Source organism: Vidua macroura, chromosome 10 (assembly GCF_024509145.1).
Source record: "Vidua macroura isolate BioBank_ID:100142 chromosome 10, ASM2450914v1, whole genome shotgun sequence".
Classification (NCBI taxonomy): domain Eukaryota; kingdom Metazoa; phylum Chordata; class Aves; order Passeriformes; family Viduidae; genus Vidua; species Vidua macroura.
This window is the reverse complement of record NC_071580.1, coordinates 10,034,107-10,055,288: the sequence shown is the minus strand read 5'-3', so window position 1 is coordinate 10,055,288 and position 21,182 is coordinate 10,034,107. Positions and strand designations below refer to the sequence as shown.

General features: G+C 50.4%; 2 protein-coding genes across 2 annotated transcripts; one reads left to right on the top strand and one right to left on the bottom strand.

The window, feature by feature from the left end:
- Window positions 1-5,183: 5,183 nt before the first annotated feature.
- Window positions 5,184-11,510, bottom strand: PDCD1 (programmed cell death 1). Its single transcript, XM_053986530.1, is given in 7 exon segments — window positions 5,184-5,837; window positions 6,640-6,674; window positions 7,224-7,376; window positions 7,620-7,952; window positions 9,861-10,037; window positions 10,040-10,095; window positions 11,413-11,510. Coding segments are annotated over 7 exon segments (1,071 nt in total). The 3' UTR covers window positions 5,184-5,618.
- Window positions 11,511-14,677: 3,167 nt separating this feature from the next.
- DYNLT2B (dynein light chain Tctex-type 2B) lies at window positions 14,678-20,333 on the top strand. Its single transcript, XM_053986735.1, has 5 exons — window positions 14,678-14,803; window positions 15,207-15,340; window positions 17,527-17,596; window positions 19,189-19,252; window positions 19,876-20,333. Exons 1-5 carry the CDS (start codon window positions 14,736-14,738, stop codon window positions 19,921-19,923), a joined length of 384 nt encoding a protein of 127 aa, XP_053842710.1. The 5' UTR covers window positions 14,678-14,735; the 3' UTR covers window positions 19,924-20,333.
- Window positions 20,334-21,182: the final 849 nt, after the last annotated feature.

The following is a 21,182-nucleotide window of genomic DNA, read 5'->3' as shown; positions in this document are numbered from 1 at the left end:
CAAAACCTGGCTGTGATGGAAACCAGTGCCCTGTTACATCATGGCAAACACAACTCAAATCACGACCCACCGTGTGCTGAGCCCTCACAGTCATCTCTGAGACAGCCGAGTGTTGGTCCCTCTATTAAAGCTTTTGACTTGCTTTTACTAAAGGGACTTTCCTAGAACAACCCACAGAGACGAAATTGCTTTGACATCCTGTTCCATTTCACACACATCTTCTGGCTCTGCCCAAGCACCTTGCTGCTTATCAGTACTGCCTGGATACAAAAGCTGTTCCTACAGGATCTCCCCACAGCCGGGCTTCAGCAGGGACTGGGGATAAGCTCTGTCCTGCACACAGCAGACCTCGTTGGGCTGGCAGCCCTTGCCAGGGTCAGACCCTGCCAATCCTCTTCACTCCAGCACACTGGTCATGGCTTCTCCGTGGGATGCGTGAAGGAAGCACACAAGGTGCAGCCTGGGTGGTAATTTCCCTGCTGCTTTTATTTTTGACTTGAGCTCCCACCCCTGGGTGAGCCGTGTGCACAGGAAGGTTTCCCAAAGTTCTTTCTCCTCCTCTTCATCTCTCACTATGTGTCAGCCTCCACATTCCCCACTCTTCCAGCCAAGGGACAAAGTGCCCACATTGCTCATAAGGACTCTCCTTGGCCCACATGTGCCCCATTCCTGCTGGGACATCCATCCCTTCCTTTGGCATGGGTCACCCCATACCCTGGTCCATCCTGCCAGCAGTCCCTGGAAGGGGCAGAAAGGGGCATTCAACCCCATGCAGGACTGCAGAAAGGAACATCCCCTCAGCAGTGGGGATGCTGTGTCCATGAGTTCATCAAGGTTTACAGGACACATGAACTGACATCTAAGCAACAGGGCAGAACCCTAAACACTTCTCACTGATTGCTTCATACTGAGGTTTTTGCCCCTTCTGAAGACTTCCCTCTTTTTTTCCTGTGCTGAACACACCCAATTCTTTTCCATCAGTCATTCTTTCGGGAAATTTTTCTTCTTTTCTTCAGGTCATCAGGGTGAATTCAATTTCTAACCCCCCACCCAAACAGCCCCTACACCCTCTTTCAATAGCATATTGCTTTCATGTGAGCCTGGCTTCCCCAGAAAATCTCAGTTGGATGTGTCTGCTGCACAAGCTATTGATAATTGCTCATGGCATAGAGCTTCTTGAGAATCCATCCACCCACAGAGGCAGAATTTCCCATTTCCTCATTTGCTTATGAGAATGTAATGTAAGGCAGCACAAAGATAGCATCACTCCTGCTTTCCCTGGTACCCAGTCTGTCACCCTAATGAAGAGAAAATGAGGATGATTTGATACAAGTTCCTGCTAAATCTGTGTTCTCATCCCCAGCACTGCCCTGTCAGTGTTTGCCACTTGGTGGTAATTTGTTCCAGCAGTTTTCTGGGTACTGAGGCAGGTTGACTCATCTAGAATTTCCCAGATCCTCTTTTTTTCTACTTCCATGAAGCAGATGGTGAATTCATATCCTCCTGGGACATGGCTCAATGACAGCTCTCTGTGCCTCAGTCCCCCTCCAATCTTGATACGTTTGACAATGAATGGTTGCCACCTTGTCATGGTGAAAACCACCAGCTCAACGGACAAGCAGTAGCTACAGATTCCCTTCCATGCTGGACTGTCTGCACAGCTGAACCCTTGGAGAAGAAGGGTACACCTGTCTAAGGTTTGATTTGAGGAAAGGAGGATCAGTTCCTCAGGAACTGGGGCTATGCCCAAGCTGGACTATAGAGAGGGACATTGCCCCATCATCCTGGCCTTCTGGCATGGAGAGGGATGCTGAGCAATGGAGAGAGATTTAAGGGGGCAAATGGATGTGAAGGTATGGGCAGGTATCACCCCACATGGGTTTAGGCTCCTTGTTCAGTGATGGTCCTTCCAGGCATAAGGAGTGAGCTCGACCCCCTCCAACAAGGCTCTGTGCCACTGCCATGGGCAGTGGGTTTGGTCTTGGGACAGAGGAGCAGACAGGCACAGGGCTCCAGCCTGGCCCTCCAAGCCCCATGTACCAGGATCTGGACTGTCAGCTCCCTCATTGAGCATCACATCCCACCAAAGGGAAGAAGAGAGAGGAGAAGAAACTCAAAGCAAAAACAACTCAAAGCAAAACTAGAGAAAGCAGAATGAGGGTGGTAGGAGGAAACACAGATAGTCTGTAAGGCTGCAACAGCTTAGTGACAGGTAGGGCGAAACTCTCGGTGGGACAGGATGGAGGAGATGTTTTGGACTCAGACCCCTCAGGACACACCAGAGCCATGGTTAGGGGTCCAGGCAGCCTGCGCAGCAGCCCACCCCCCCACCACCAACCACAGCACCCACCAGCTCCCTCCAGCCTTTCTCTTTCAGGAACAGCAGTCACTTTCCCAGATAGTCAAGTCCATGGCAATGCTCCCACATCACAGTTCCTGACAGACCAGTCCCACCCATAAGCCATCTCATTAACCCAGTGGACAAATAACCCACACACCTGATGCATCACCTCCAGTCCAAACTCTCCTAATCAAAAACCTCTGAGACATCCCAGTGACCGGGACAGTGCTCACTTGAAACTGACCCTGCTGTCCTACAGCCTGACCACCCCTTCTCCCCTCAACATCTGCAATATCTTGGTGTTCAGGAATGGTGCTTTGCTGCTCCATGGCACAGCTCTCCTCAAAGACACAGCTGCAAAGTGCAGGAAAGGATTTCCTTTCCATCTTCATCTGCCTGTCCAGTTTTCTCAAGACATGGTTTGTAAGTTCAGGTTTCTTGAAGAGATGCTTTCACACATGTTGTTTCCAACCACCTTTAATCAAGGCTGGGGTATATAAGGAGCCAGGCTGCCTCTTAAGCACCATGTAGTAGGTTTTTGCTTGCTTAGGTGTAGCCCAGGCATGCTGCCATACATCCAGCTTTCTGCAGATGCTGACAGGGACCAGTCCCAGTTCTCTGAGGTCTCCCAGAGGGCTCTGGCCATTCCCCATCATCAAGACCCTAGTGTGGGACCAGGGTAAAGCTCTTCAGAGGCCTCAGCTGGAGTGTGGTCTCAGGGGGCTGATGAAGCATTTTAGCACTGAGGTGGTGGCAGCCACTGGGTGCCTGCAGTCGGAAGCAGCTGCTTTAACTGCCAGACCAGACTGTACAGGAAATGACACAGCTCCAGCACCCACAGCTTCCCCCTTGGCTGGTCCTGGGTCCCAGCACAGCAGAAGCTGTGGCACAGGGATGGGGGGCCTGAGGGGATGTGTGTCTATTGGGGGGGGTGGTATTTGGTACAGTAGCTGTGCAAATATGGGGGTGTGCACACAAATTTGTCTGATGACTTGCTTGCACATCCGTGTGTTCATGAGCATTTGGGTGTGCTTGCACATGTGTGCACGAAGAGCTCCTGCACACAAACACACTCAACTCCCCATTCCCAAGAAGGATACTGGGGTGTGGGGCTGAACCCACCTCAGGGCACTGCTTGGTCTGGGGATGCTCAGCCAGCACAGCCAGTGGCATGCCAGGTGCAGGGGAGTATAGCTCATGTCTGTTAGTGCTGGCCATCCTGTGCTCCAAGAAGAGATGGGAGATGGTGTCTGGCAGCCTGGAGCATCCCCAGCATTCAACCCATGCATCTTGAGGCCCCAGCCTTCCTCCTTGCAATGGGCAGCATTGCAGCCAGGCTGATGGGGATTGGAGTGGCACAGGCACTGATGCAGGCTGGATGCTCTCCCATCCCAAAAGGCAGTGGGAGATGCTTTTGCTAGCCTCTGGTCAGCTGCAGACCACCATCCAACCAGAGAGGAAAGGACTCAGCCCCAGCTGCACCTGGAGGAGTCATAGCTGCAGCCAGGAAGTGCAGGAAGTGCTGAAGATCTGGCACCTCTGCTGCCTGAGAGGTAGGATGGAAAATATGAAGCAGGGTCCACCCTCTCAGCTATGTCAGTATCGTATCTGACAGGAAAGCAAAATGCAGAAGTGCTGACTGAGCTCCCACTTTCCTGCTGCAGCTGCCTCCTGCCTCGTTTTCTGGGCCCTGCTGGCCACAGCAGGTCTCTGACAGAGCTGCTGGGGCGAGGAGCAGGGCTGCTGCTGGCAAAAAGCCCCAATGGGCTGAACCATGAACTGGCATGAGTTATGCGAGTTATGGGCAGTTATCGCACTGCCCGTGGAGGCTACTGGGAGCCCACAGCAGCACTGGGGACCAAAGGGGACACCACATCCGCTGTCCTACCCTGAAGAAAGGGGCAAGCTATCCCAAATGGATATTTATCCAATGTAGTCCCTTCTGGAAGTTTCTCCTGGACTTTCCAGTCCCCACAGAGTACAAGATATGGTACCTGGTGTGCCTCACCCCTTCCCCCAGTGCCCAGATTTGCTCCCACAAGGCTGAGCTGGTTTTACTGGAGGTAAGGGAGGAAGAAACCTGCTGACAGTGCTGCCAAAGTGTGAGATGCAAGTGACTCTTCTCAGTTTTCACTGAGAGTTTCACACTCTCCTGGCAAGCCTCTGCTGCCTCCAAAGCCACTCCTTACTGGGGTTTCTCCTCTTTCAAGCAGCTGTCACTTCTTTCCGCTCTGGTTTCTGGCAGGTGCCACATCTCTTTCAAGAGAGAAAGTGGAAGTTTGAAGCCAAAAAAGCTGCACTGAGCACCACAGTATGAGCTTTGCCCTGGCTGATGGCAGCCAGAGCCCTGGCACAGCAGGGATTCTCATCCCAAGAGAGTGGGTGAGTGCCCCGAGACAAGCCTGATTAAGGGAGAATGTTGGCTTGCAGCCATGCCTGGGTGACCAGCTCAGACAGGGGCAAGGAGAAAACGAGCATCGACCTCTCTAAATTCCTAAGAGCAGCTTTGTGGAAGAGCAGCTTGTATATGTCACAGAGAGGCCCGAGAACCACAACAGATGCTGCCACCTCCCAGCTCTGCCCTGCATTGCAAGAGCTGTTATTTGCCTGCCCCATCACGAGTCAACAAACACCTCAGATGCAAAACTCTTTATTCACCCCCATGGCCATATCTGACTCCCGCCTGGGGAGGGAGGGACACAGGGGTAGATTAACCCTCATGCAGAGGAGGAAAATGCCTGGAGACAAGCAGAAGACCAGCTGCCTGCTTCCCAGGGATTTCTGAATAGCAGTACATAGGGCAGCCTCTGCTCCAAGCAAGAAGCTTGCAAGAAGCCTTGGGCTCCCGTGAGCAGCATCTCACAGGATTCACTCCAGTTCTGACCTCCAGCACTTTCTTCAACAGTCATGCTTTGATAGTTGGTTCAGAGCTGGGGCAGGGAAGCAGCATGGCCACTCCAGAGAGCACTGGGTGAAGGTAGAATACCGAGGCATACTGTAAATCACCTTTGGGACAGACCTGTTGGCATCACTGCTCTGCCTCAGCCCATTCTCCCTGCCCTGAGTGAAGAGGCAGCACAGAGAGCACAGCAGGGACCTTCCTTATCCTGTGGTACCCACCCCACGGCCACAATAACACTGTGGCCAGGACTGTTCAATATTGACTCCAGCAGCAGCATCTCTGTTGCTTTAGTCCTGATTACACTGGGTTTTCCCACAGTGAGGGGCTGGGGCAACCTGTTCATGCCCACACCCTGGTGAGGAGGGACCCTGACCCTCAGCAGGGCTGTGATGGCAGCTGTCGAGTCCTCTCATTCAGGTGTTTCTTGCCGCGCTCCGGCGTGACAGGTTTCTCCTCAGGGAAGATGATGGTGGCGTATTCAGTCTGCTCAACTGGCTGAGTCCTGGGGGGCACCGGGCTGCTCTGGTCCCTCTGAAACTCCAGCACACCGTAATCCACAGTGGATATGGACACCACAGGGAGCTTGTCTTCCTTCTGCAAGGTAACCCCATCATGGTGGTTCAACATCCAGAGGTACCCACCATCCCCAGCACAAGCCCATTCTTATAGCAAGTGCCAAAATCAGCTCTGAAGCATCCTGGGAGGGTGAGAGTGATGCACAGCAGAAAGATGCACAGACCTGGGGTAGAACATGCACAGAGGGTATGTGGATCTCAGCTCTCTGCCTCTGCAGGCAGGCTGGAGTCTCTGCCTGCCCTGCCATGGAAGGCAGGACTGTGCTAGGAGCCCCTTTAACACCTCTCCATTGGGCTCCAAGGTGTCATAGTGTGCAGAAGAGCCTAGGGCTGAGTTTGCTCAGCCCAGAGAGGAGAGAGCAAAGGGCAATCTACTCACTGCCTTCAGCCACCTAATGAATGGGGTAGGAGAGAAGATGGAAACAGATCCCTCCTAGAGGTGCCTGTCTAAACAGAGAGGAAAACAGGCACCAGCTGCAGCAAAATAAATTTTAGCTTGACATATTGGAGGGAAACATCCTCCCATTTTCTATAGCAACACAACCCACTGTCAAAGATAAGCCTGCTTTGAAGAAGAATTGGATTAGAGAGTCACATCCTATCTTGGATAGTTTTATTTTGATTTTGTGGTGGGGCTGTGCTGCTGCATGTGCAGAAAAGCAGTTGTAGCTGTGCAGAAAAGATCAAGCAGCAGCAGAGAAGACAGAAGAAGTGAGATGCTTGTGAAGAGCTGATAAAGGAAGACCCAGCACCCTCCTTGCCCCAGCAATGCCACGGTGCACTCCTGCAGCACAGCAGGGTGACAGAGGCAGAAAACTCACCACTGGCATGCTTTCCCTTGGTGGTTTCTGCACATCTGCAAAGTAACACACTTGGTTAGAGGAGGGCTGTTGCCATGTAAGCTGGCCCAGCCCCACCAAAGAGCACACCACAATTTTTCACCACATGTCCTCCTTGTCCATAGGGTCTAACACCCTGAGCATTACAAGGACAAGTGAGGCAACAGCCCACAGTCTAGGGTTTAATTTGGGATTAGTGGAGTGCAGCAGAACTCTCTGTGAGCCCTTGGGTGCCTGTGGTGTGTCTGAGGTGATGCCCTGTAGTGCAGTAGGGTGAGGTGCTCCAAAGGTACCTGGGCAAGGTGCATGGGAGGGATTCAAGTGCACCATTAAGGCACAACACTAACGAGTGGTGTAGAGCCACTGCGCATGGTCTGGGGGCTCTACAAAGGGCAAGCGGGGCTCAAAGCACCCCTCTCCCCCCAGCATGGAGATACCTGTTCCACAGGGGTATGCCACAGCTGAGTTTAACACATTGAACCAGTCCATGTACCCCAGGCAGCTGCAGACATCTGGCTGACACCAGGTCCCAAATTGGGTTTGTGTGGCCTCCAGGGGAATCATACCTCCTCTCCTGTATGTGAAGGCGATGTAGCCAAAGATCAGCAGCACAACCACTCCAGCCAGCAGGAGGATGCCCAGGAGCATGGCCTTGATGTGCTCTGAGGGGTTGCCTTCCTCCATCTCCAGCTCATCAGTAGCATTTATCTGGGGGGCTGCTGCAATAGGCATTCAAAAAAGGGGGAACAAAACAGCAGGTCAGGAGTGTAACATGGCCTCTACAGTCCTTGTGAAAGGCAGTGGGGGATCATGGGGGCTGTCCTCAGAAAGGGCTCAGTGCCAGATAGGCTGTCATAGTCCCATTTCTCCTCCAGGGTGCAAAGGAGACAGGACAGGGCAGGGCTGTGGTCTCCTGAGCACGGCTTGGGACCCATCCCCATCAGCTCAGCCCCTAGGCTGACCTGTGACTATCAGCTGGGACCGGTTGCTCTCCATCACTTTATTGGGCTCATAGAAGGTGATCAATCCACAGTAGTAGGAGCCTGAGTCATTCTGGTGGAGGTTCAGGATCTCAATCTCAAAGACAGGAGTGTGGTTGATGAGCCGGTACTTCTCTGTCTCCGTCATGGGCTTGTATCGGCTGATCTCAGCAGTTTTTTGGGCTTGGCTGTGGTGGGTTTCCCTGTACCAGTTGAGGCTGTACTCTGAACCAGAGTCATTCTCCGTAGAGATATTGCAGAAGAAAGTGGCTTTGTCACCTTCAGGGAGAGTTAACACTGCTGGGAAGATGGTCACTGTTTGGGAGAGAGAATACAAGGAGCAGACATGGTTACAGCAGGCACAAGTCTCAGAAACAGCCATACCCCTGTGTGGGAGCCAGGGATGCAAGCCCAGTCCACATCATCACTCTGGGACATGTACATCTGTCCATCTGTCCAGAGCACCAAATTGTGCTCTGGGCTACCTAAAATTAACACTGAACACCTGTACCAGGGAAAACAGACTTTGGGGGTTGTATTATTTTTAAATATATGCTGTATTTTAATGTCTGAGTCATCCTCTCTCTAGCTGAGGTTGACTCTGAAAGTGAGCAGAGGGACAGCATTCCAGGCTGGAGAAGCGTCCTGTGGTGCAGCCCATCACATGCCTGGCGGCCTGCTGGGATGCTCTGGTTCTCCCCACTACACAATGCTGGGAGCTCAGAGTAGGCAGGGGCTGCCCATGGCACAGTACTTGTCATCTCCAGCCTGAGACCACCTGACAGGGAAGAACAACCTGGAGCTCACAGTGCCATCCCTTTCCAGGGGCCTGTCCTCTCCTTATGTGTGTGTGGGTAGCCAGGCCCTAGGGTTCCAGCTGGGCTTGCCAGGCTGTTCCCAACACAGAATCCAGCCAGCCATGGCCACAGGCTCCTCTGCTTTAGCACCAGCCCCTGCTGCTTCACCCCATTTCCCAGCCCATTATCCCGGTGGATTCATCCATCCTGCATGGTGGGAATGCTGCAAACACAGGCCAGGCACACAATGTCCTGCTTCAGCCAGCCCCACACAGCAGAACAGCTGTTGTATTAATTTCTGTTCAGAGCAATGAAAAGTGGGAAGAAGCATTTTTCACATGGGTCACCCGACCAAGCTATTCAAACCACCACAGCTTTGAAAAGTCTCTGTCAAAGGAAATTTGCCTTTGCTTTTCAGAAATCACCACTGATAGCAGCCCCAGGGCTTGCACAGAGTCAGAAAGTCCTTCCCACCCCTCCAACTCTGGCCTGAGGCCATAGGATCATAACCTCAGCATCACCAGAAGAGGAACCTGGAAATTAGGTGAATAAATACAAGATCAGGTGGAAAACTGGGCTGAGAAATGAGGGTTGAGACCAAACAGGAGGAGGGAAGGAGACAAGTGCCCCAGTTCCCACAGGAGGCACTGGCTGTGGTGGTATCCATACCAAGAGATGGAATTTCTGCCATGTTTTGGATTTCTTGTGCTTAACAGGAAATATTTGGCAGGTTCAGGGCTTTATTTCCTGCTAGTGCCACTGCCAACAATAAATGAAGCGTTTGGAGGACTTCTGAAAGTACATGTTGGGTTGACATGTTTGCCTGTATCTTCCCAGCTCCAGAGGTAACATCTGCTCCAAGGGACACCCAGCCCTCTGCCCACCCTCAAGGCAAAAAACACATTAATCCACCAAAGAAACAGTGGGCTGGAAGGAACGGGAGACATGGCTTCATCAGAGCTCTCATTCACCCTGACCAGACTCACACCTTCCCTTCAACCTCTCCTCCTCCCACAAAGTTCACCCAGAGCAAGGATCCTGGATCCCTCAGGATCAAGTCCAAACCAGGAGTTGCAGCCCAAGGACACAGACTAAAGCCGTGAGACCTAGAAAGAAAACTCCACACCCCACTGGCAAACCCATAAGCTCAACATCAAACTCCAACCACCGTCACTATGTCACAACACAGCTCTGGTGTCAGCACTATGATCTGGGGACCTGTCCCCTTCTCCATTCTTTAATCCCATCTCCACCCCAAGAATCCCCAAGTCGTTTGGTTCAGCTGCACATACCCAAAAGCTTTGGGGTTTCTGCCTTCCTGATGCCCAAGATAATTTTTAACTACAAAGCTCCCAGCCCTTAGATGTTTCCACCAGCTTCAAACGACATGGCCATGCCAGTGAGCCCACCACACTCCTGTACCTACCTCGGCGGCAGCAGGTCAGCATGGGCCCACAGCAGAGCAGGATGACACAGAGGTCAGCCAGGGCCACCTCCACGCTGCCCCACGACTTCTTCGAGGCACCTGGAGCCATGCTGAGCCGCTGTGTCCCCTGCCCAGGCAGGCGGGAGGTGCTGTGCCGTGTGTGCTGTGTCGCTCCTGGCTCTCCGTGCTTCCTTCCCCGCAGCGGCAGCTTGTTCTCTGTCGTACACAGCAAGGGCTGGGTGGAAATGAAACATACCCATCTCTGCCCCAGAGGGAAACCCAGGCCGCCTCCCACCCCCAGCTTCCTCCCCACAAAGGCAAGGATCAGCTGAGCCAGACCTGGCCCCTTCCCCTCCCTGCGCGCTCCGGGCATGTTCCCACGCAGGTGCCCAGCTGCCAAGCAGTGGGGACAGGCATCTCTGAGACTGCACTCTTTTTGGGGAAAGCTTCCAGGGATGGAGGAGGCAGGGACCACAAGGGACATGTCCTCAACTCTGAGCCTGGCCCATAAGTAAAAGTCATCTTGAGTTCCTAGGCATCCACAGTGGCTCCCACTGGGTGCCCAAGGGAGTGGGGTTGTGGGATGTGTGGCACTGGGTAGATAGGGTCTGAGAAGCCATGGGACACCAATTGGTTGGCTGCTCCCACCAGGATGGGATAGGATGGGAGATGAGGAGGAGGGGGAGGAGGACGAGTTTTGTCTCCTTAGGTGAGTTTCTTCTCAGATTTGAAGAGAGTAAGGGCAGGTGCCCAGGGTCAGGGCGCTGTTATTGGGGCAGAAGACTTCTGTAATTTTTTGCCATCCATGCTCCCCTCTCACCACACTGACTAATACTAGCATAGGAAATAACCAGCGGTGAAAGCACGCTCCTCCACTTCTGTAAAACACAGCCTTGGTGCTCTGCTATTTTGGAAAGTGTCAGGGGAAAATTAGTAAATGAAAATTAATACGAGAAATATGATTCTAATGATGACTTCATTATTTTTCCAAACTTCCACATACAAGCTATGGGGCTGGGGCTTGCTCACCTCTCACTTTCAAATGTGTCCCTGGCAGGCGAGTGGGCTGGGGCAGCCACCCCGCATTTCATAGAATCATGAAATCATATAATCATTGAGATTGGAAAAGACTTCTAGGACCATCAGGTTCAGCCATAAACCCCATACCACAGGGATGGCCAAACCGGGATGGCCAAGGAGGGGGTTCTGAGCTGGGGCAGACAGGGCTCACCCTTGGAGGGTGCCTCAGTCCAGCCTGTCTTTGTCCTCTTTTCCAGTCTCCTCCTGGCATTGCAGCATCACTCCTTTCTTATGAGCTGCTGGCACTGCTTAAGCTGCAGAGCCAGGCTGGGTGCCATGCCCACCTTGTCACCTCTCTGCCTGGACAAGTGGCAAAGGGAGTGCTCTCCACCATGTGCAAGGGTGGACATGGGTTTTGACTTGGACATCATCTCTTCTTTCATAATTTCCTGGATTCCCACTGAAAAAAAAAAAACAAAACCCTGACTAAACTAACTAAACTGAACTGAACTCCAGAAACAAGGAAACTGACAGCAAGGAGGCTTTTCCACCTTGAGGCTTTATGTCCCCAAATGGTGACACCAGGCACTTGAGCAAGGGGTGGGGAGACTTCTTTGGCACTTGCCACATGTTTTGGTTTCTAGAGGTGGAAGATGTGATGGGTATCACCACCAAGATTACAACTCAGCAAGCCAGGGATAGGCAGGAAAAACTGGCTCATCCTCCCCACCCCATGCGGCAGCAGCGAAGAGATGATTAGAATCATAGCACGAATTGCTCAAACTTTCCAATGCACACTTGAAATAGGTATAAACTGGTACCCAAGGCGGGGAGGCTGCTGTGTCCACAAGAAACCAACAACGGCAAGATACCCTTTTCTCTGAAAAAAAAACCCACGATGATGAAAAGAATAAAAGAAGAGATCAAGCTGGTAGGAAGCTTCTGTGGAGGAAAGTGAGGTGAGCAGCAGCACTAGCCTCAGGTGTCAACATTGCAGTGGAGCACAGCCCCAGCCCCACAGCAGCCCCAGGGCTTCAGGCAGGCTTTGAACCCTGCCTGCACCCTGCCAGACCAGCACAGCTCACCCTGACTCCTCCACCAGGTTCTCCAGCACGAAGGAAAACAGCTTGGCTCCGACCATAATTTACCAGCTCCCTGCTCGTGCTGGTAAATCCACTCCAGCCCAGTGGGGTAGATTGTACATCTTGGGGTTTGCTGACATGGTCATAAAAAGGTCCTTTGGTGCTTAAAAAAATATAAATTCTTTCTCTGAGTTGGAGCATGGCAAATTGCATAGGACAGTCCTTTTCTATTTGGCCACCAAAAGATGAAAATGAAGTCTAAAAAGGAAGGATAAGCAGAAATAAGTGAGAAGACAGTTTGTTCTTTAAAACTAAGAAACAGCAACTTCAGTAAGCACATTTCACACCAGTTCATTGGAGCACAAATGCCATAGTTCTCCTCCAACCAGAAGCTGGTGAATTCCATCAACACAGCTGTGACCCAGAGGAGGGCCCGGTCTTCTGCAGCCATCACTGCTGGGGCACACAGCTGCCACCTGAGCACTCACCTCAAAGGGTAGAGAGTCAGCCCCAAAATTGTTTAAAAGCATCTGGGGTATTTAAGGAGCACTGAAAAATTGGAAGAAGAAAAAGAAAGCTGTGATCAAACATCTCTCATGGAGCCCAGAGGTGCATGACCTTGAAGTCCAGGGAAAGCACAGCTTCCCAAGTGGAAGAGGAAACACAAACTGCCACAAAAAGATGCTGAGGAAGAGAAGCCCATACCTTCCAAAGATCCTTCCCCCAACGGTTTAACTGAATTCACATCTGTGGGTTTGACCCAGGCGGGAGCCGAGTGCCTGGGGTGAGAAGAGGAAACAGTTAATAGGGTTTGCAAATAAACAGAGTCTTGAGGTCTTTCAGATACTTCTCAGAAATTATGAAGGTCTCTGCAAATGATTTGCATGAGCACCAACATCTGACCCTGTGGGGACCGGCAGCGTCCTGTGGGTGTGAGTAAGCAGCAGTAAGCAGTGAGTAAGTAGAGGGATGGAACAGAGACACAAACTGTTCTTTTAACAGGCAGAAACCTGCAGGGCCTGGGCAGAGCAATGGTAACTGTGATGGGAAGGTGCCACATGGGTATGGCAAGGGACCAATGTCCCAGCATGGCAGTGAGTGTACCTGCTGGCGGGCAGAGCTGACACCCAGCCCAGTGGTACTAAGGACTCTGACGGTCCCTCTCTAGCAAGAGGTGCTAGTAAAGTCTGTGGAAATTAGGAGATGCTGCTAAGACCGATGGGTCTCGGCAACCCATCCATGTTCAGAGCAGGATGGGACAGGATCTGGCACCAGATGGAATATGCCTGTGCATCCCAAGCAAAACTCTGGCAGTGGTACCCCTTTCCTCCTGGTGCAACCTCACACCTCCTGTACCCAAGGGGCACCTCCAGGCACACCTAGCCCTGTTACAGTTCATGTCCCCCTCCATCCTCTCATCCGTGGTAGCAGCAGCACTCCACAGCAGCACTGGCTGTGCCTTCACACTGTTTCCATTCGGAGCTGGGTGAGGTACACAGGGACCTTTCTCAGCCGTGTCATTTGCTGCACGTGGGAAGCCCAATCGATCGCAAAGATCGCTGCTTCGAGATAACCTGCAGAGGAAACAGAATGTCAGCTTCTCAGCAGGGGCTGCAGCACATGCAGCCTTCTCTGCGACACACAGCAGCTATGGGCAGGGAAAAGGGCACAAGGGGTAGGATTCTGGGGAGCAAGAATTTTAGGTCTTTATGAAGGATTTAAGAAGTTGCTGGAGGAAAGGAGCAAGGCTGGGATCTCCTCCCTGATGTCTGGGATGTGTTGTACATAGGCAGGAAGGGAGCCTCCTAGCCCTGGGCAAGGCTGAATGCAGGGGCTGTGGCTGCCGGCTGGTTTGGGGCAGGAGTGGGGCACCGGGGAAGCAGCCAGTGAGGCCAGGCTGTCTTACCCCACTCTCTCCCCATCATACCTCCAGCCGCATCCCAGGCAGCAACCTCTTCAGACCCTTTACTTACAGAATCACAGAACGAATCAGGCTGGGGAAGACCTCTGAGATCGTCACATCCAGCCTATGACTCAACACCACCATGACAACTACAGCATGACACTAAGTGCCACATCCAGTCTTTCTTTAAACACCTCCAGGGACAGTGAGTCCACCACCTCCCTAGGCAGTCCATTCCAATATTAATCACCCTTTCTATGATTATGAAATTCCTCCTAATGTCCAACCTAAAACTCTCCTGGAACAGCTGTGCCCTCTCATCCTGTTGCTGGTTGTTTGGGAGAAGGGGCTGACCCCTGGCTACACCCTCCTTTCAGGGAGTTGTAGAGGGATAAGGTCCCCCCTGAGCCTCCTTTTCTCCAGACGAAACACAACCAGCTCCCTCAGCTGCTCCTCACAGGATTTGTGCTCCAGACCCTTCCCCAGCTCCACCGCCCTTCTCTGGACTTGCTCCAGCACCTCAGCATCTTCTACATTGCAAAATTGTATCATTAATACAGTTATTAAAATAGCCTGCAATTATTTAGCACTTATTCACCAACTACTTCATTGTACAAGTCTTATTGAAAAAAAAAAAAACAAAAAAAAAACAAAAAAAACCACAAAAACTTTTATTTTTTTTTTCTTACCTTTTTTTTTTTTTTTTTTTTAACAAAATAATCCCATAGGCTGTAGAAACATAAAACACAAAATTCAGTAACACACACCAAGAAGCCGTACCCCCGGGGCGGGGACGCGCGGGGCGGGCGGCGGAAGCGGCGGAAGCGGCCGCGGTTGTCCCGGTAACCAACGCCGGGGCCTGCGGGGGCCATGGGCGAGCTGGGCCCGGACGAAGGAGCCGAGAACACGTACAGCCTGCGGCCCGGCCTCCAGCACCGGTGAGGCCGCCGGGGAGAGAGGGGCCAGCGCGATGGGGGACTTTGGATGGGGGCGTTTGGGCCCCGGGAATGTGGGAGCTGCGGCGGGAATGTCGGGGAGGCTGTCCCTGGGCATGAGGGGCTGGCGTGAGGCAGCGGGGGGAGTTGGGAATGGGGAGCACCGAGGGTTTGGGGGTTGGAGGGCACCGGGATTGCAGACCAGCTTTGACACCCTCTAAAGCAGGGAATGCTGCTGGAGGGGAAACTTCCAGTGGGGCTGGTTTCACCCCCGTTCATAGATGTTTGGCTTTTGGCTTTTTTTCCCCATGGCTTGTCATCTGTCATTTTTCTCTAATACATAAAAGCTACTCTTTTTTTGTTTGCTTGTTTGTTTGTTTTGTTTTGTTTTTTGTTGCCATGATAGATTTAAGTCGTCCACAGTAAAAGAATGCATCCGTGCGATACTGAAGGAGAAGCTGGCCAATGTACAGTACATCCCAGAAGAAATGCCTGAGCTTACAAAGTCTTTATCAGACACAATAAAAGACAGACTGAAAGGTAAGGAGGTTTGCTGGGGATGTAATTTCTTTTCTTGCCATGTCCTCTCCCTTTTGACAAGATCCCTCTTTCTTCCTTTATACTTGAAATGTATTCCTTCCCTGTTGACTAACTCGAGTCTGCTGGTATGAAGCAATCTGTCCTATATATTCCTTGCCTGTGGAACTGGAGACCTAATTCAAGCAGACAAGATTTGTTTTTGTATAGCTTGGCAAGTGTGTGATGTCAAACTTGGAGGGTCTGCAGGGGGAAAGAAGCTGCATTAGAGAGAAGAAAGAAGTGATGTTTCATTTCTTCTTGCTTCCATAAACAGAACCATTCCTGCTCTTTTTCTGCTGTGAGTTAGAGCTGGAATAGCAGTGGAGACCAGAACAAGGCTCAGGGGGCACAGGGAAGGGGTAGAGAGGAGCAGTCAGCCAAGGAGGGGTGTGACTACAGCCTTACACCTCTGGAAAAAGGTTGTGCTGCTGCACAGGATGCCCTCCAGCATTTTTGAGTTCAAGAAGAAAAGTGCAGGCATCAGCAGGTGTTTCCTGAGTTTTGTGCTGGAATAAGTACATGGATGTGTGTGCTGGCACGGACACTTTTGTTCCCCTTCTTCCTGGGGACATGCTGGTGCTCCATCTGCTGGGCTGGCCTGACATGGTGGCACAGCCACGCGGCCACCCTCGGCAGGAGCCGTGGATTTGTGCTTCTCCCAGAATTACACATCTGCTTTAAAGCCAGCAGCAGCTGTAGTCCCTGAACGTGTTCCTGCTGAGCTCCTCTGCAGGGCTTGGCTTCAGTAATGTGTAACCACAGTGGCAGCAGCCTGAAGCGAGGCTGGCCCGGGGTGGCCACTCTTATCAGCTGGCATTTCTGAAAAGCATTGATGTGTTGGATGTTAGCAGAGCCAGTGTGCTGCGTTCAATCCTCCAGTGGAAACAGGGTGCTGGAGTCGTCCCAGGACACTGCTTTGTTGAAGACAGGCATTGGGATCTATATTTGATTTTAAACATGCTTGTTCTGATTTGGCTTCTGGAACATTGCCATGGCCTGATTAGATCTGGCCTGTGCCCCAGAGGTACTTCTTTACTGTTGTGAAACAATAGCACATCTCTGAAGACATAAATAACACAGCTATTATGTGGCCTTTTATATTACCCAGAAGCAAAGAAAACACAACTGTGTGGCAGAAGAATCTCACAATACCTTTGCATCAAAACAGTTTTAAAATAAGACCGTTGTTGTATTGTGGTTTTAGGTTCTGTTCCGATTTGGTAATGGTTTGTTCCTGTACCCCCATTTTCTAGAATGGTTTTGCCCTAAGTTACCCCCTCCTCCTTTATGTCAATTCCCCTGAAAACTGCCTAGTCATTCCCCTGTCCCCTCCCTGGTGCCTTGTCCATCACTCGACTCCCCATCCCACCTGTACAGAACTTTCCACAAAGGGCGTCGAGTGATTGGGTGAGGGTCAGAGGTCCCTCCCTTAAACTTTCGCCATTGGACTTTGTATCTGTCTGCTTCCCCACCTTCCACTCCCCCGAACTTCCCCATTGGTTGGTGGGTGATCCCTTCCCCCTGTTTACACCCCCCTTTATAATGTGTTGCACAGGTCTGGTTGGGGCTTTTGTTGGCTGTTCCCCTGAGGTGTGGGGCTCTCTGGAGCTCTGCAGTGAACCTTGGTTTCTAATCCCAGCTGAGAGTCTGCCTCTTCTCTTCACGGGACGTTGCTGCATCTCCTCTGTCCCGGGGCGGGTGACCATCCTGGCTGCTCCCCGAACCTCCCAGAGGAACAGGGGAGTGTCCCCTGCAGCCGACTGGGCCAGCTGGTCGGGCCAGCCAAAGCAGGCTTCTGGTGGGCACGGCGGCAGACTGGTTTTTTTCAAATTGAATTTTGTCCACCAGCAGCCTGTTCTTTCCATGTGGCCAGTTCTTGAAAGTTGTCAAAGCAGAATGCTGACACACAGCGTGGCTGCTCAGAGGTGTCTTTTGCCTTAGATGCATTTTTGATGGATGCCAACCACCCTGTTCACCCTTCAACTCAGCAAAACCATGGTACTCCACACTAGGAAAATGAAGCTTTGCGAGGCAGTCTATCCACTTGGCTGCTTGCATAGGCTTGTACAGCCACTTGCTTTGTAGGCAGAAATCTTTAGCTTTCAGGGTCGTGTCTTGGGCTCATTAATATTTTTTTCTCTCTCCAGAAGAGGGATTTGACAGGTACAAGATGGTGGTGCAGGTTGTCATTGGAGAGCAGAGAGGAGAAGGAGTGAAGTAAGTTTTGCCTCTTCTAATTGTATTTCTAGCATGTTTTTTGGGTTTAGATGTGTTTTAGCTCTTTCCAACTTCCCTTGCTACAAAGATCTGTCTGCAGATGATGAAGTTAAAATCACTTTCTTTTCACTTTTAGTGGCAACTTGAGTGCTTAGGTTGTGACTGGTTGAATTAGCCAGTGATAATTGGCTCTGTGGTGGTTCTTAGCAAGCTGAAATGCTGAAAATCATTTTTGAGGAGTGTGGTAGAAGCATTTTGTGTTGTATTCATGATGAATTAGGGTACACCCCCCATCCATTCCCAAAGCCCTGCTGGAGCACAAAAGCCATGGTAACTCACTTCTGTCTAAAGCCAGAAAGCTTCCATAAGCACTTCATTTATACTTTTCAGAAGTTTTAATGTCTATAATCCCCTGCAATACTGCCATGGGAACCGAGCCTAGATTCCCATGTGGGTGCTGAGCACTTGCAGTCAGCTCCAGATGTCTGCAGACAGACGAAAGAATTCCTCTTGGCTGCAATAATGGGCTGTAGATTTCCATTACTTGTGGAGAAGACAAAAGGGAACCGCTCACAAGGTTCATGTGCTTTATCTGCTGGGCTTATCTTTATTATTGTGCGCCTGGTACTCCAGCAGAAGATAAGTGCAGCAGAGCTGTAATCAGATCTGCTGCCTCCCTGTTCTGGAGGTCAGAGAGGAATATCTGAACCTGCTGCTCAGGCTTTTGTCAGGAATGTCTCTGTGCAGGCAGGCTGCTCCACAAGCACGCTGCCAGGGTGTACAGTTCAATGTTCAGGTGGTCTGATCAGAAATGTGAAGTCCAGCCACACAGGCTGACAGAGCAGTTGGGGAAATCTTCCAATTTGCAACAGACAGGAGGCAAGATTGAAACACAATCACTGACATTGTTAATGTAAAATACACCTTAGTACAGTCATTCATACATTATGGGACTGTGCCCCAAAAGAAATCCTGTCAGCTGAGGCTGACTGGGGCAGGCAGGGAGTGGGGAATGTCAGTGCCTTTAGACAAGGCAGCAGCAAGGTCTCTGATGCAATATCCTGTTATAGTCTGGTTGTTTGTGCTCAGGATAGGGCTTGGGTGTAGAAGTCCATCAGGATAGTCAGGGAGCAGAGGGTATAGGTACAAAAAGACTTGAAGAGGTCGTGATCTCATAGCATGGCATCTGCCAAGGAATACGATAGCTCCCTATAAATAAGTTGGGAGTATGTACCATGAGGGTGCAGGAGGTGAAGGACAAGAACAAATCAGCTAAATTAGCCACTGATACGCATAGGCCAGAAGTCAAAGATTCTTAAGCACCATAGCAATGAGGTTTCAAGCCCTGATGCGCAGTGAAGGTGGCAGTGTTGAGAGCTGATGTGTTTGAAAGCCAGCACATACAGAGGGGATTACAGCATGTGGTACAGAATTCAGCAGTAGAAAACTAGGCTTGGGATTCAGGAGCACACTTCCAAATTCCATTACCTTTAAAGCAAGCTCAGTTTGGTTTTCAAGGGAAGTATCTGTCATCACTTAGGTCATCACATATGAACTCTTGAGTTATGTCCCTGTCTGGCTCCTTTGTCTAGCATGGCTGCACGATGTTTCTGGGATGCTGACACGGACAGCTGTGCTCACGACGTGTTCATGAACGTAAGTATGAGCTGGATTCTCATGGAAAGTGCAGAGCTACTTGTTTTTCTATGAGAGGCAGAGTGACCTTAAATATGGAGCAGAAAAGAAACAACTACTAGAAGGCAGGAATCAAGATTATTGAAACAGCGTCATTTACGTCCTTGTTCACAAAACATACTTAGATGTAATAGCCAACATAGTAAAAGTTCTCCCCTGAGTAGGTGACACAGTGCAGTACAAAAGTCATTGTAGTTACACCATTTTACTGGTGGGGAGAGAAAGCACAAGAGACAAAGTCTTTTCTTACATACTTTGCTGAACTGTAGTCGTGGAGCATGGCTGATATCCAGGACTAAGACAAAGTCAAGGTTTTACTTAACTATTGTTTTATTTTTGACTGACACCTAGACACTTGTGGGTGTGCGGATGGAGGAAGTTGAGGTGCTTCTTGCATTCAGATGCACCGACCTGGGTTACACCACAAGTGAGGTGAATAAGAAACTTAAATAAAAGACAGAAAAGTGCTATATATTACCATACAGTTATGATCTGGTCTAAATGTTCCCTGAGGTTTGCCTGTTCCAATAGACTAGCAAAAAGCTTGCCTTGACTAACACAGAGCCTTTCTCTGTTTTCCCCAGGACAGCCTGTTTTGTGTTGTGGCTGCATTTGGCTGCTTCTACTATTGAAGGTGACAAACATTGCTCAGAAGGATGGACACTGGGGAGAATGCTTTGGAGCATTTTTTATTTAACTGCACAAAAGCTTCATATTCTGTGTACATAACACAATTAACAGCTCTATGAAGCACGTCCTACACCTGTTCTACACACTACAACATTCCCTCTTCTTTGTGGATATTGACATAGCTTTAAGCACAATATTATTGTTGTTGTTGTTATTATTATTATGTCCTTTATTTAAATGGCCCTTTGTTTTGTATGTAGTGTTGGTTTTGTCCTAAAAGTGTATTGCCAATAGCCATTGCTTCTAAGGCAAACTCAACTTCTGTCTCAAAAGGCTTCTGTTACTTTTTTATTTCTATGAAATTAATGAAATATTTATAAGAAAAAAACATAATAAATCGATGTATTTAATATTTCTTCTCCTGTGGCATTTTCTTCCACTCTTCAAGATCCACAATCCTGGATAGCTTATCTGCATTTCTCAGGTGAGCATTTTGACAGTTCTTTGTAAATTAATCCATAAAGCTGATCTCTGATTCTGGTTTTCCAGATTTGTTCTATGACTCCCACAACAACTGGGCTATGAATCCCAGCTGTGTCACATGAGATGGTATTAATTGATGGAAAGTTGAGGTATTTAGGACATTAGGTCAGGCCAGCAGCCCACACACCCCATGACTGCCAGAACTCCTCCCTGCAGTAACTGCTCCTTGGTTTGGATGCTGTGAGTGATCATAGCTCCTCATGCTCTTCAGCAGATACTGCAGTGATTTCTCAATCTCTCTGTAATTGTTTTGGAATATGAGGGTGGATGTTTGGAGACCAACTTTGCTAGGACTCCAGCCTCAGAAAGGCTGCAGTTGGTCTGCAGAAGAGTGCTAAAGTTTCTCATCTCCCCAAAAGTTGGAGGACCAGGTGGGTTCCTGAGACAGCAGGTGCCAGCAGAGTTTATCTTAGCATGCCCATTGGAAGATGGGATGCTCTGTGGTGATGCCTGTTCTCTCTCTGCTGACAGGGAAAGTGCAGCAGGACCTTTCCAGTGGGATGAACGGCTTCCAGAGTGCTGAAGTGGGGTGAGATGAGCCCTGAATCCCACCCTCACCAGCTGTTACAGCAGAACACACCCTCCCCATGCAGCTCTTGGAAGCCAGGAAAGTAAAAAATCACAATGCATCTTCTAGAATCCCTCTTTCAGTACAGTGCTGGAGGCAGCACACTGCTGCTTCTCTATTATATTAGTTGGAAATATTTTGGTTATGAGT